The sequence below is a fragment of the Zonotrichia albicollis genome, chromosome 4, assembly GCF_047830755.1.
Source record: "Zonotrichia albicollis isolate bZonAlb1 chromosome 4, bZonAlb1.hap1, whole genome shotgun sequence".
In the NCBI taxonomy this organism is placed as follows: Eukaryota; Metazoa; Chordata; class Aves; order Passeriformes; family Passerellidae; genus Zonotrichia; species Zonotrichia albicollis.
Genome location: NC_133822.1, coordinates 20,378,655 through 20,392,923, shown reverse-complemented (window position 1 = coordinate 20,392,923; position 14,269 = coordinate 20,378,655). Strand labels below are relative to the sequence as shown.

Genomic DNA, 14,269 nt, shown 5'->3' with positions numbered 1-14,269 from the left:
TCATGCTAACCTTCATTCCCATACCTTTTAAACAGCACCAGCCTCTCTCCTTGCAAAGTCTGTCTTCTGAATAAAAGAATTATGGCAGAACTCCGTTCTATTTCATGTCTGCACATTTTAAGACACTGGATGGGCATAACTCTGCTTCGCAGAGGCTGTTAAAAGCCTCATAAATGCCTGATCAGCAATACACTGCAAGATATATTTTTCTTGAGAAATTAAAGGAATATTTTATGGTTATTCTCTAAGATAAAGTGTTCAAAATGGTGTGAGATTACCCTTTTCAGACAGCACCTGCAAACTGTTTGCCTGTGGAAGGCAAATTCCACAGCAGAGCATGTGAAATTCAGTCTACTTTAAGTGCCTGTATTGGGCACTTAGACACACAAAAAATGGCACACAAAAGAGATCAATCCAGCCTTCCTAGCAGCTATTACAACTTCCTTTGTAATGAAAGAAGTGAGTTTAGGATCCCTGGAGGTTGAATCTATTACTTTCCTCTTTCACTGGCAATGTAGAGAATGTAAGCATTTCCAGAGAGTGAAATACTTTGTTCTGTACTTTCTGTGGGTTATTTTTCTCTCCTTTTCTTTCAGAAAACTGGAAATTATTTGTCAATTTAACCAGAGAGATAATTGTTCAATATAGTGAGAATTTGCAAATATTTTCAGTCTTCTGAGCAAAAAGAAAAAAAAAAAAGGAGAGAAAGTTACATTTTAGGTGAATTGGTATGATTGCATCTGTAAATGGCGTATAATTTTAAAAATAATTCTGTTTCTTTCAGTGTCACAGGCATCTTTTATGAAAAATCCTTTCCTTAGGATTTTTCCTCCTGAGAAGCTGGGAAGCCTCAGAAACAAAATGTAAACAATGATTATCTGCTGCTGTGGAATGCAACAGATGCATCTGTGATTGGTCTCATGTGGTTGTTTCTAATTAATGGCCAATCACAGTCAGCTGGCTCTGACAGAGAGTCCAAGCCACAAGCCTTTGTTATCATTCTCTCTTTTTCTATTCTTAGCTAGCCTTCTGAGGAAATCCTTTCTTCTAATCTTTTAGTATAGTTTTAATATAATATATATCATAAAATAATAAATCAAGCCTTCTGAAACATGGAGTCAGATCCTCGTCTCTTCCCTCATCCTCAGACCCCTGTGAACACTGTCACATTTCAGGACAGCTTTTACTTCCTGTTTGGGAAAAAAAAAAAAAGGGAAATAAACCCGTTTCCTTCTCTTCCCTTTTCTCTCCAAACAAAAATCATACCAAAATTGTTTCCTGGCTCCTTGCAGGGAAAACCAAGGGCGAAAGTATCGTGGGAGAAGAACGGTTCTCCGATTGACAAGAACGACATCAACATCCGTAACACGGAGCACGACACCATCATCTTCATCAGGAAGGCAGAGCGGGGCCACTCCGGAGAGTACGACATGAAAGTGGAGGTGGAGAACCTGGTGGACAAAGCCACCATAGACATTCAGATCGTTGGTATGTTTGGAGAAACGGAAATGGATCCAGCTGTTCCAAGGCCACAGGAAAATGGGAATGCTGCCATCTTTCTTGGCAGTGATTCCTCTCCATGTTCTATTATTTGGCTGTAGGTTTGGGGTCTCTCAGGAAATCTGCATACACCATAGGGTTGTTGGAATGTGTCAGTCTCTTGTTTTTCTCTGTTTAGCCCCTCAGGTTCTTGTCCATCCAGGATGCAAGATTTTTCCTGTTGAGTGCTACCCACAGACAGTGATGGTATCAAATTCATAATCAAATTCATAGTAAATTTGTCACAAATGCACTGTGGAAGAAATCCTAAATGCTGAAAGTAGGAAAGGCTGGCAAGAAAACACATTTATTTTTCATTTTTACCATCCATTCCTTTACATAATAGGCAAAACTGGCAGCAAAACTTTCTTAAATTTATTGTAATTCTGACATGCCTTCACTTTGGAAAGTTTTATTTTGCAACTACATCTTTCTTTTGACTTTTTTTTTTGAAAGAAAGACAGAGAAATCAAACTAATGGGAAGATGTGAGTGGGAAAAAGATAGAGAAAGCAAACAGTAGAATGTCTCATATTTGTGTTGCAGATCGCCCAGGCCCACCAGAGGTTGTGACTATTGAGGATGTCTGGGGAGAGAATGTGAATTTATCATGGAAGCCACCAAAAGATGATGGCAATGCTGCCATTACTGGGTACACTATTCAAAAAGCAGATAAGAAGAGTATGGTAAGTAATAAGGAGATGTTTAAAAGCTGGATGTACTAATGAATCGTCCCTTTTAAAAACAAAAAGCTTTACATGCTTAAAAGGATGTGGGTCGACAAAGCACTGATTTATTAGCATTTGAAAAATCTCTACAGGACCCTCTAAAAATCTCTAAAACTCTAAAAATCTCTTCATCACTAGGAGTGGAAATATTTTCAAATTATTCCAAAGAGGAGGACTAAAAATGGGAAGGAGAAAAGTAATTCTGCATTTTTCCTTTGCCTCAGGAGAGAAAACAAAACCTTAAAATATTAATTCTGAATCTTGTAGGCTGCTACCAGAACCAAAGTGTTCCATTGCTGCTGTTTTCAAACCTGCAATGTCACACTGTGTAAGTCACTGCCACTCCTTTACTACCCATGGCAAAACAGTTCATAGGTACTTCTGTAACCACTCTGAGATGTACAGATGAAAAGTGCAATACAGAAATATTTATTATTTTCATTAAACTAACAAAAATTTTAACAAAAAAATAATTTAAACTGTACAACACTTTCTTAAAAGACAGTAGTCAGATTCTCAGATTTCCAGTGTTTAAATTTGCAGTAAATGTTAAATCTAGGGCAATATTTAGGGACCTGCCTTCTCCAAGAAAATCTTTTGCTGTCCTCTCTTATCCCCCACATTAATATGTTGATCTCTATCATTGTCTGATCAATTCATTCTTCCTATGCCTCTATTTTCCTTCCCATCCTTCTCTTTCTCCTTCTCTTGAGACTGTAAGAAGATATGATCTCTGGTACAGCGATCAGAACAATTTCCCCTCTAAATAACTGTGACAAGGACAAAGTAACAACAGCAAGCAGCATCTAGGGTTCAGTGGGAAATGGATCATTCAGGTCACTTTCCTCACCGTATCTGTGGTGGTGCATTTTGCAATTCTAGCACAGCTGGTCTTCTACAAAAAAAACTGTTTTCCCAAAGGAACTTTGGCTCTTAATGTTGACCAAATATGAATGCAAACTGTGTACAGGGAACTCAGCACAAGTTCAGCTTTAGAAAAGCAAGAAAAATATTTAGGGCAGAGTAAAGAAAAGCAAAAACATTGCTGTGGTCAAATTGCACTTTATATTAATTGCATTTTTAGCATTAACCTCCTTCAGCTCAGATTGTTGTTTAGGTACTGTGTAATAGGACAGAATTCACACGTCCTGTTACTGCTGCAAGACTAAAGCACTAAAACCCACTTGCCCATCTTGGCCTTTAGATATCAGAGGACCACAAGCACAGAAGAACATTTCTCATGAGCACTCAGCCTGTGACAGAGAGGGCAGATTAGTGCAGTGGCCTCTGTGATTGCATATTACTGCAGAACAGCACACGCTTCTGCCTTCCCCAAGGGAATGCAGTTTTGTTATCTGCAACTGTACTTTCTCTGTCAGCAGTGTGGATCAAGAATGAGGGAACCTGCCTTGCTCACACAACACAACCTTTGTAAGCCTGCAGTTCCTAAAATGAGCCCTTCCAGCTGCCAGTGCAACAATTCAGCACGGTTTGGCCTTGACTGCTCAGCAGAGAGCTCTGCTGCACTGCCATCATCACTCATTTCACTATTAATTATTAATTACTGTTAGCTGCATTCTCTTCAAAGAAGAACCTGCTCCCAGAAGCTTGGTGATCCTTCCAGTGGATGTCTGGGTGATGCAGGGTGCTGGGGCATGTACTGCACTAAATAGTTTATTTAGTTGTTGTTTTGCACTGGGTTATTAGAGATTTGCACAGAGTAGTCTTTATATTGAATAGTTTTTGTTATATCATGTGGTTTGCTATTCCCCTCTCCCATCACATGGTCTCTCCCTGACCTGCCCCTCTGCCCAATACCTCATGGTGATCTATTCCCTGGTCAGTCCCTCCCCTCACGTCTCCTTACTCTGGTCCCCATCCTCTGCCCCCCATTCCCCCAGGTACAAAACCCCCTAAAGGCAGCTGGCTGGTCTCTTCCCATGCTGGTTTTTTCATCTGGTGGTTCTCAAGTCAATAAATAGAGGACATTCATTCCCACGTGGAGAAGAGTGCTTCCAGTCTTTTGCTTTTGTCTATGTAAGATCGTGTGGGCTAATGTCCACATCTAGCAGGATTGGACCCTAACAGCCCAGCCAGACATGGTCTTATAGATGGCACCCAACATGGGGGAGAGCTGACCCTGTGTGTCTGTGTGTCTGTCCTTTCAGGAGTGGTTCACCGTGATCGAGCACTACCACCGCACCAGTGCCACCATCAATGAGCTGGTCATAGGCAACGAGTACTACTTCAGGGTCTTTGCCGAGAACATGTGCGGCCTCAGCGAGGATGCAACCATGACCAAAGAGAGTGCTCTGATTGCCAAGGATGGTTGGTTAATTATCCATACCTCATCAAGGGGGAGGGGGGGTCAGAGGCTGGAAAGTGGCTCGAGGTAAAGGCCGTGTCTCTAAAATGTTCAGAGACACTCCCAGCCACAAGGCCAGGTCCAACAGCAAGGCCATTTCCTATTTAGACCTCCTGGTTTGTCCACATAGCTCATAGTCACTGTTTTTAATCAGGAGTGGGACACTTCTCCCATGATCTGACATTTTCTATGGTCTTGGATCTCAGACTTACCACATGCCCACTGGCACATATGCATTGATAAGAGCTGGAGAGGAGTAAAGCTGCTGCTCTGTTAGAAGCAGTGGGTCACTGCCCTCCTCTGGAGACTTGGCATCAGCTGTGTAGGCACTCCCTCCACTTCAGGCAGGATGCAACAGAAAAGCATAGCCCCTGCTTCACATCTCTTGAAGGTGGGGCTAGGCAAAATCTGGTTCTGCAGTCAAAATCCTGACATTTCAGATGTCAATTGGAAATGGCACTGTAACCTTAAAAATCCCAAAACTTTCCTAGGGAAAAGAAATTCTAAAAACAATAGCTCACAGGATGAAAATCAAAGCAGTTTGCCTGAAAGGAAGAACACATGACTGCCATGATGCAGAGGACAGACACAAACCTGTACAACCCAGCTAGGCTGAAGACTCTGGAGTCATGAACAAGAGAATGGCTCTAGGAATTCTTTTTCAGCACTGCTTTACTTGCCCTTCTCATGAGAGCAAGTATCAGGCCTAAGCTGCACGGAAGTCAGTATGACAGCTTGGTTCAGCTTTCAGTGAAGCAAAGCTGCATAATGATACCTGTGCACAGGAATAGATGTCTGTCTGTCCAGCCACTTTAAATGCCAGCTGAATGTGTGGCTGAAGAGGATTTATTGGTGGTGATCTCCATTGCAGAGTGGAGATAAACTGGCAGTGAGAAAATACATTTTACCACCATGTTTTCCTTGTTCAGACCCTGCATCCATTCACTGTAGTGTCAGCACACTGTTTGAAGCAGAAAGAAAAATAGATTTTCAGACATAGGGACAGTTTATAATCAGAACAAACCACAAAAAATAATTGGCAGCAGAGTGAACAAGACTTGGCAAAGACAGGCATCCTGCAGTATATGGAGGATGTATATACAGAGGATCCATCCTGCTCTCTAGCATGCAGGGCATGCAGGCACAGACACAGAATGAACCTGTATTGCTTTGTGTACCACCTGCACAGGAAACAGAGACACTCTCAGACATCAATGCCATAGCATAATCAGGGAGGTGAGTAGCATAATAGCATAATCTGCTGGAGGTGTGCAGACCCACCTCCAGCCTCCCCTGCCAGTGCAGCCACTGGAGTCACGTTGTACCTAAAGCAGATCAGAACTGACTCTCTGTAGCCATTTAATGCACTTGGGTGTTTAACCACCTGCCAAGGCTCTTTATATGAATGTTTAATTTTCCCTTCACAGGTAAAGTGTACAAATACCCAGTGTACGATGACTTTGACTTCAGTGAGCGGCCGCTGTTCACGCAGCCCCTGGTGAACACGTTTGCTGTCGCTGGCTACAACGCCACCCTGAACTGCAGCGTCAGGGGCAACCCCAAGGTACAGCACAGCCCTGACAGCAGCACTGAAAACACCAGAGAGTTTAACCTCACAGGGAAAATTACATGCAACTTTTACCATTTAACTCACAGGCCAGGCTGAAGGCAAAGAGTCAGGTGTGGGTTCTAAAGAATGCAAAAATAAAGGAGCTGCTTGCCTGTGCTACAGGCACTACAATAGTGAATGACTCAGTGAAGGGGCAGAAGCTCAGGAAAAGGCTGGGCTTTGTTTGGACTCTCCCTGACAACAGCTGCACAGTTAATATAGCAGTAAAACTTGCTACTAAAAACCACAACTATTCTATATTCTATTAGCTCTATAAAGAGCTAATTATTCTCTAAGTTAGCAAATTGCAGGAATGCTCTGGGTGCCAGGTTGTTTCTCAGACCCACTGCACAATATGTCTTGCACTTTCTTTTGAATTGTGTCTTTTTGAGATTTTTTTTTAGTGTGAGAAACTGAACTGGCCTAGTAAAATGAGAAATCCAACGTGCTGTTCACCCTTCACCTTCACAGTTTCTGACTGCAAATTACTGTATTTCCTATTGACTTAGAGTAATTGGATGTCAAAAGCTAATCATCAGATGTTTGCTATCATTACACAGTTGTTGTATTGATAACAGGCTTGCACTTATGACTTTAATTAGCTGATAAGAGCTGCACTGAAAAAGAAAGTGCTAAAAACTAGATGATGCAGCCAATGCTTATCTTTAAGATTTACAGGTTCCTTTCTATCACTACTTTATCTATTTTTTATCATTTCTTGATTACTCGGCTTTAACTGAACACCACAAAATAGGGGATAAAATATTTCAGTTCACAGCTTTGTGCATTTGGACTTCCTTGTTGTTGCTTGTTTGGCTGGTTGTTGTTGTTGCTGTTGTTTTTCCTTACCACAGCCCAAAATAACGTGGATGAAAAACAAAGTGCTGATAATGAATGACCCGAGGTACAGGATGTTCAGCAACCAAGGTGTGTGCACCTTGGAGATCCGCAAGCCCAGCCCCTACGACGGAGGCACCTACACCTGCAGAGCTGTCAACGAGCTGGGAGAGGCAGAGGTGGACTGCAAACTGGAAGTGAGAGGTAAGAAGGGCTGCAAAACACTGCAAACACCTTCTTTGCCTGAGCACTGTCTACAGAGCTGAAAGGATGCAAGGCAAGTTCAAAAGGAAGTTCAGCTTTCCTGCATTAAATTAAATTAGCTCTATTAGGACAAAATAATGCTGGTTGCTTTCATTTGTTCTGTTTCCATTTTCCATTCCATTCCAAAGTTTTGTGAATTTCAGGTAGTTTAGAATTAACTGGGATACCATGAATGGCAACAGGACTTGGATAGGATAACTAGTGAATAATCTCAGGACCATATTTTTCAGAAAATTACTTCCTCGGAAAAGATAGGGTCATATTTAGCTGGACTAATTCCTACCAAAGGCTTAGTTTCAACTGTGGAATAAACTGTTTCTCGAAAAATTATTCTGAGGTTATAAGTAAGGAAAACTGCCTAAAGACAGCTGATAGGAAGTGTCTAACTAAGGAATTCAGAGGTTATTTAGGTGACATTACTGCCATCATGCTAGTCTATAATTAAAACCACATTTAATATTTTTATGGATTGCATTGTGTTTGTTTCGCATTTCAGTTTCCATTCTCTGTATTTTCTGATGTATCTTGTCCCACAGCTCAGATCTGCCAGCAAGCAGACATTTCAATAAATGTTTTGTCTATGTTCAGTTGAACACTTAAATAATGTAATGAAAATAAGAATAATGCATTTCTTAATTTTTATTTTTTATTTCTAAGATACTGTTTTTAAAAGGCGATGTCCTCATCATGGAAGTAAGATTGCTTTCTTTAATCACAAGTAAACTTTCTATTTCACAGCATAACAGAAGACCTCAACACCTGAGAAAGTTACTTTTCTATTTTTTTTATACTGAAAAGCCAAGTTATGTTATGTTGCTAAGTGAACACAGCAGCTGAAGCCTAGCAAACCAGGATAGGCTCAGCGTCTGCTCTAGGCAAATATAGCAAATTACTCTTAAACAGCCAGAGTACAAAGACATCATTACACCTTATTTCTCTCTTCTATTGACTTACATGTTGATTTATCATCCTCTTACGTTTCCCAGCCTGTTTGTTCATTTAGGAGGGCTCCCCAGATGACTGCTCGCCATGCTGATGCAGAGCAGAGACCTGCGGATTTCTGACTCACTGGAAATGAATTGCAGTCTGTGTGTGTGTTAGTGTGTGTTTGTTTTCATATGTACAGCTTTAAACCAGTTCAGCTTTATTCCAGCAAGTCAGACTACCAAAGTCTGGATTTGTAAGATGATGAGATAGAACTGAATGTTGTCTGAATAAGATTAACATGCTCAAGGCTCTGATGCCTATCTGGGGAACCTACAAGCTATGGTGCTGTTACTACAGATAGTAGGTTTGACTTAACTAGTAAGTCATGCTAGTCCTGCTCTTGTGCTATGCAAGAGTATTTATTGTAGCAAGCATATTTCCTTATGCTGGCTAGAATTACTTTTAGCCATCCATCTCTGAAATACTGGAGAACATAAATTTATTGTCCCTATATAAATACTCAGCCCCAAAAGTATCTGAACAGCCTAGGATTTCAGAGTGTGCATAATATTGGAATATTCTGGCTATGAATATTATCAGTATGCTACAATTTTCTACATTTTAGCCATTTTCTTACACTATTTTAGGTGTAAAATTAACCCCCCTAGCTGTTGCTAAATGTAATGCTCATTTCCTGAAATGTTTTAGTGATCCATATAAGCACAATAAAAATAATAAAAACTTTTTCTGTCCTCATAAGAGGTTTTTCATGTACTGATGTTATTTCAGACATTCAATCTTCTGTTCTTTGGTTTTAAGTTTTGCTGAGTGAATTTAAAGATGGATGTTACATGGCCTACTCAGTACAATTACACATTTAGTGGCCTTTTTTTGTAAATGTGTTTGTGTAAAAAGTCATGTTATGGAGGACTCTTTCTCATCTATATTGAAAGATAATAACATACGCAGAATCTCATTACAAAAATACTGTATATATCTTTTGAGTTTGTTGAATTAGATCCCTAAATTTGGCTCTAAATCTCCCATTACAAGCACTAAAAAACTGATTCCTTATCAGCTTCACTGAGGTCAATGAAAAGAATTAGATAAGGTGCTGTGCTTCTTTTATCATGGAAAAAACAGCTTTGGGGAACCTTTATCTTAGAAGTGAAATAAAGGTTGATGATCACTCTAATAATAGGTTGATGATGGCAAAGTTGCTGTATAAGAAATTTTATTTTTAAAAGGTGTTAAGATCAAATGAGAAAAATTTCAAATGCAAATAAATACCACTATAAATATTCTAATTCTGCAGTGATCTATCATGGAGTAATTAACCCAGGAGAACCACTCAGCTTGGCGGGGGATAATCAGGTTTACAATGCGCGTACTCCTCTGGACATTCCATTTCATTCCCACCCTCTCTTTCCACATGCAAATGCCTTTTCTGCATGCTAAGTGTGTATTTCTTTGCTTTTTTAGATTCAACTAGCTAGAGTCTCATGGCATACACTGTCTATGTCACATGAGCAAAGAAGGCCAAATTAATCAAGACAATATCCAACCATGGGTATTTAATATCAGAATTACTGAGGTTGTAGACATATTTCATAAAAGTACATGTATCTATAAAGAATTATTTAATCACTGTGAATATATTTGACTACAACACTTAGATCTTTCCAGGACAAAGAAATATGCATTTCAAATAAACCAGCTCTCAATTAGTTTGTAGAATTATTGAAAGACCAGAAGTATCATAAAGTCATTTGCTGCACTTTAGAAAGGCATTCTTTATAGGGCATTTCTCTTTGATTACAAATTAGTGCTCAGAATGATAATCTGTTAAGTTCATGCCTGAACTTAAACCGACCAATTTTAAGGATGAGTCAAGATTTTAATCTTGACTCAATTACTTACAAGCAGAAAATTTTACTTTATTTACTTCATTTCTTCTAGAGCTTATTTTGCATTCAAGTTCGTTGGGGTTCAGAAAATTTGCCTCTTTCTATAGAAATGCCTCTTTCCTTGCACTCTTGCCCAGATTCAGACTATTAACAGTGCAGTTTTAAAATGACAGTGATGTCCAGAAACTGGTCTGCAATGTATTATAGATTTATGATTTCAGTCCTAAAACATGTTAGGAGATCAGACTGGATAATGTTTCCACAGCTTTCAAACTACTGTATTTTTCTTAAAAGGCTACAATAGGTAAAAAGTTCAGTATTTTTATAGACATAGATAAATGTATATATATATAGGTGTTTTATAGAGTAAAAATGTTTAATTAAAGGTAAGGGCTCCTACAGGGTAAATAGCATGCTTTAGTAATGTAAATATGGATATATGACAAAGTACATACTATAGTGCACAGGTATGTAATTAGTCTGTACTTGATTATTTTGCCTTACAGAGTTTCAACATACATATATATATTGTTCAGTGTTATGTGTGTGCCTTTTTTCCCCCCTAGTGGAAAATACTCTCTCTATATATATATATGTATGTGGTAGCTTCTTTGAAGCTACATTTGGAAACTTTTATCATAAATATAATTTGGTTCCAATCTATACTTGAGACTAATTAGAGGTTTTTATAGTTACTTGTACCTATTAATCTAGCTTTTACATATTAATGATAATTTTGAAGTGGAACTGGATCCCTACCTTTTACTCTTCATGTGCTTCTATTCCCATATATTTTACATGACTAAGGATTAAATTATCACTTTGACATAATTGTAATAATAATTTCACTCAACATTTTCTCTCCACTTTTGTGTTTGCAATTAAACTGTTACTTCTCTTTCTCTCTCTCCCTTAGTTACACAGTAAGGATTTTTGAATGTATAGTGTCATCTAAGGTAAGCTTTCATATGGTTCTTGCATATGAAGCTTATGTCTGTTTATACGTCATACAATGTCTGCCTAGTATGGCATGATTTTCATTATGTCACTTAATGAAAATGTTAAATAAGTGAGTTAATTAAATAAGTTAATAAGTTAAATGTTAAGTTAGCAGCATGATGGTTTTAAGGCATACAAATTCAGATATTAGTAATTGCTTGTTACGGTAATTCTTAGTAGTACATCCCATACCTTCTAACGGTGCATGTTTCAATTGAATTTAACAGTGCATGACATAGAATGATTAATTAGTACAAACAAAATGCAAGTAATAAAAACAGCATTATGTATTTACAGCAAGTTATTTTTTATAGGAATATGCCTCTACATAAACAAAATATTTATTTCAGCGTTAACTTCTTTTAAAAATGAATGATTTGTAGCTCGACTTGCACTCCATGAGCTGAAGGAATGCCAAAAAGCTGAAAGAATGCCAAAAAGCATGCTTTTTTCTTTTTTTTTCTTTTGGTCTGTATTGTGCATCTACCTAAGGTTGGGGGCGAACACTTCCACCACAATGATGACATTAAATGAGACAGCACAGTCTCATAATCACTAGTAACTAATAGCACTTTAATTGAATAATCCTTGTCTTAATAAGGGTTATAAGTCCTTAAAAATCTGTACTCAGCATAAATGTTGTATGTAAGTATCAGCTCAGTTGCATTTAGCTGAAGCATTCAGTGTGTTTCTTCACCCTGGCAATGTACTTTTGCTTTAAAGCTTTTGGTGTGTTCCAGGAAAATCTCAGAAGGTAAGTGCAGCTGTCAGTGGGTGGTTTGCAACTTGCAGAGCACAATATTCATGCAGATTTGTGAAGGGAATAGTAATGGTGTATAGCTTTCGTAAAGCAATTTTCACCCTTTGTCTGGAGAAAGGGCAGATTCTAAAGTTTTTAGCAAAATATTTATCTTTCTCTCACTGTTTCTTCCAAACATCATCTAATTTAAATGAAACTAACGGGAATATTGGTGTTTAATTTTCATGGCTTTTACATCAGTGGCATGTGGCATCCACAACCACTATGGGCAACATGTGCCAGGGTCCCAGCACTTTCACAGTGAAGAATGTCTTCTTTTTATCTAATCCACACCCACCCTTTTCCAGTCTGAAGCCACCACTCCTCGTCCTGTCACAACAGGCCCTTGTAAAAAGTCCCTCTTCAGCTCTCTTGTAAGTTCTCTTTAGGTACTGGAAGCTGCTCTGATGTCTCCCTGAAGCCTTCCCTTCCCCGGGCTGAATAGCCCAAATAAAAAGTGCAATTTTTAAGTGAATTTAAAAGCAAATCTAGAATGATTCCTCAGACTTCCAGCAGACGAAAATTTCAGCTTTCATCACCTCTCTCTCTGGACACTATACCTGAAATACTGGCTTTTAAAATATGATTCTTTCATGGATGTCATCCCACTTGTCATTTTCAAGCAACATGGTAAATATTTTGCTAAATACCTAGAAACCATTTTGAGACTCAAAACTAGAAGAAATTGAGTATCTCTGCATGTTTTTCACAACTCATCCTGGTCAGTGTTTCCTACATTGTTCCCCCTGCACTGACTTCCATCTCTGACCATACTCCACCCAGCGTGATGGAAAGCCAGGAGAGTTATTTGAAGTGAAGCTCATCATAAACTATTGCATGTGGTGAGATAAATGACTGAATATATGATACCCTAGAAATGAAATTCACCCTGCACAAGAGGACAGGAAAGGTCTGTACAGTATCAATTAAATAATGGGTACATGTCATACTGGACTTTTGAGCAGGGCTGAATTTTACCACATCTCAAAATATGTAACAGAGACTGACTAAACCTTGTCACTTATGCCAGAGAATAAAGGTGCAAAGCTGTTGCTCCAGAGACCTTCACTCTGAAGATTTTCCTGTTTTCCTTGCTTGTAGGTGGGCTTTCATTCTTCAAGCTATTAATGGATGGAGTGCCTCCGCACATCATTGACTCGTATATGCGTGAAGTGCAGGCAGACAAAACTGAAGGGAAGTGAGAGTCCGTCCACAGTGCTTCCTCCACTGCACTGGAAGCTGGTAGCAGAATAATAACATCATTTTAGTTCTTGCAACGACAGAAAAACATGTGTGGTGGGGGATTTTATGACCTGGGTTTTTTTCCCCTTAATTGTCCTTTTGTTTTCCCTACCTGCTCTTACTGAAAAGAAAGAATTACGCATGGATTGCTTTGAGGTTGAAATGAAATGAACTGAAGACAACACACGTTTTGTAATGTTCGGCTTTCTGTTTGGTATCGTGTTCTGGTTTTTAATGAGGAAAGAGGGGAAGCTGTGTAACAAGCACAAGGAAGCAGTCAGTCTGTTCTCAGTGGTACAAAGCATATCTTTCTCAGACTGGAAGTACATGGATTAGCCAGTAGATGTGCAATAAGATCCTTGGAATACATACCTCTGATAATGTATCTTATTCACCCAAGAATTGTTTAACAGAATATGGTTTTACTATAATGTAACTAATGCATATGTAATTAATGATCATTTAAGCTGAACATATCTTCCTATAGAAGTTTTGATTTCCTAAATCCAACCCACTGGTCTCTCAACTTAACTGAAATTGTTTTATTTAATGTACAATAAACATGAAGTGTTCAAGATCTATTAAGTTCTTGTTGACTTTTTTTTTTCTGTCTCATTTTACCACATTTCTTGTTTTATTTCCACTAACAGTATCAGCAGTCACCTAACCCGGTGGCTTACACCTTAAGATACATGACACAGAATGTGAGGGGATAAATGCTATCAATACATGCAACTTTTTATCTGTGCATTTTTCAGTATTTAAAATGTGATAAATGCCAGCCATGACAGCTTTCACCATTCTGGTTCCACTCCCTTCCCCCAGTAACTCTTGCAGCCATCACATCAGAAAAGGGACTCAGACATAGCATTGGTGAGTTCACTGCGCATGGCAAAAGTACCTGAGATAAGGTAGTGTCATGGTTTGAGCCTGGCACAGAGTTAGTGCTCTCCATGAAAATGCTTTTACTCTGGTGTCTGCTGTGAGATGTGACTAGGAATAAGTAAAACAGGCTTTAACTTAAACATAAAAAACACTTTATTACTTAAACTAC

At 38.8% G+C, this 14,269-nt stretch overlaps 1 protein-coding gene across 1 annotated transcript in view; it reads left to right on the top strand.

Annotated features, from left to right (window-relative positions):
* The window catches only part of MYBPC1 (myosin binding protein C1), a 72,196-nt gene extending 58,427 nt beyond the window's left edge, over positions 1 to 13,769 (top strand). Inside the window, exons 25-30 of the mRNA XM_074539031.1 lie at positions 1,293 to 1,488; positions 2,085 to 2,224; positions 4,435 to 4,594; positions 6,059 to 6,195; positions 7,095 to 7,281; positions 13,075 to 13,769. Coding sequence (XP_074395132.1) covers positions 1,293 to 1,488; positions 2,085 to 2,224; positions 4,435 to 4,594; positions 6,059 to 6,195; positions 7,095 to 7,281; positions 13,075 to 13,175 — 921 coding nt within the window. The 3' untranslated portion in view covers positions 13,176 to 13,769. The remainder of the gene's footprint in view (positions 1 to 1,292; positions 1,489 to 2,084; positions 2,225 to 4,434; positions 4,595 to 6,058; positions 6,196 to 7,094; positions 7,282 to 13,074) is intronic.
* Positions 13,770 to 14,269: the final 500 nt, after the last annotated feature.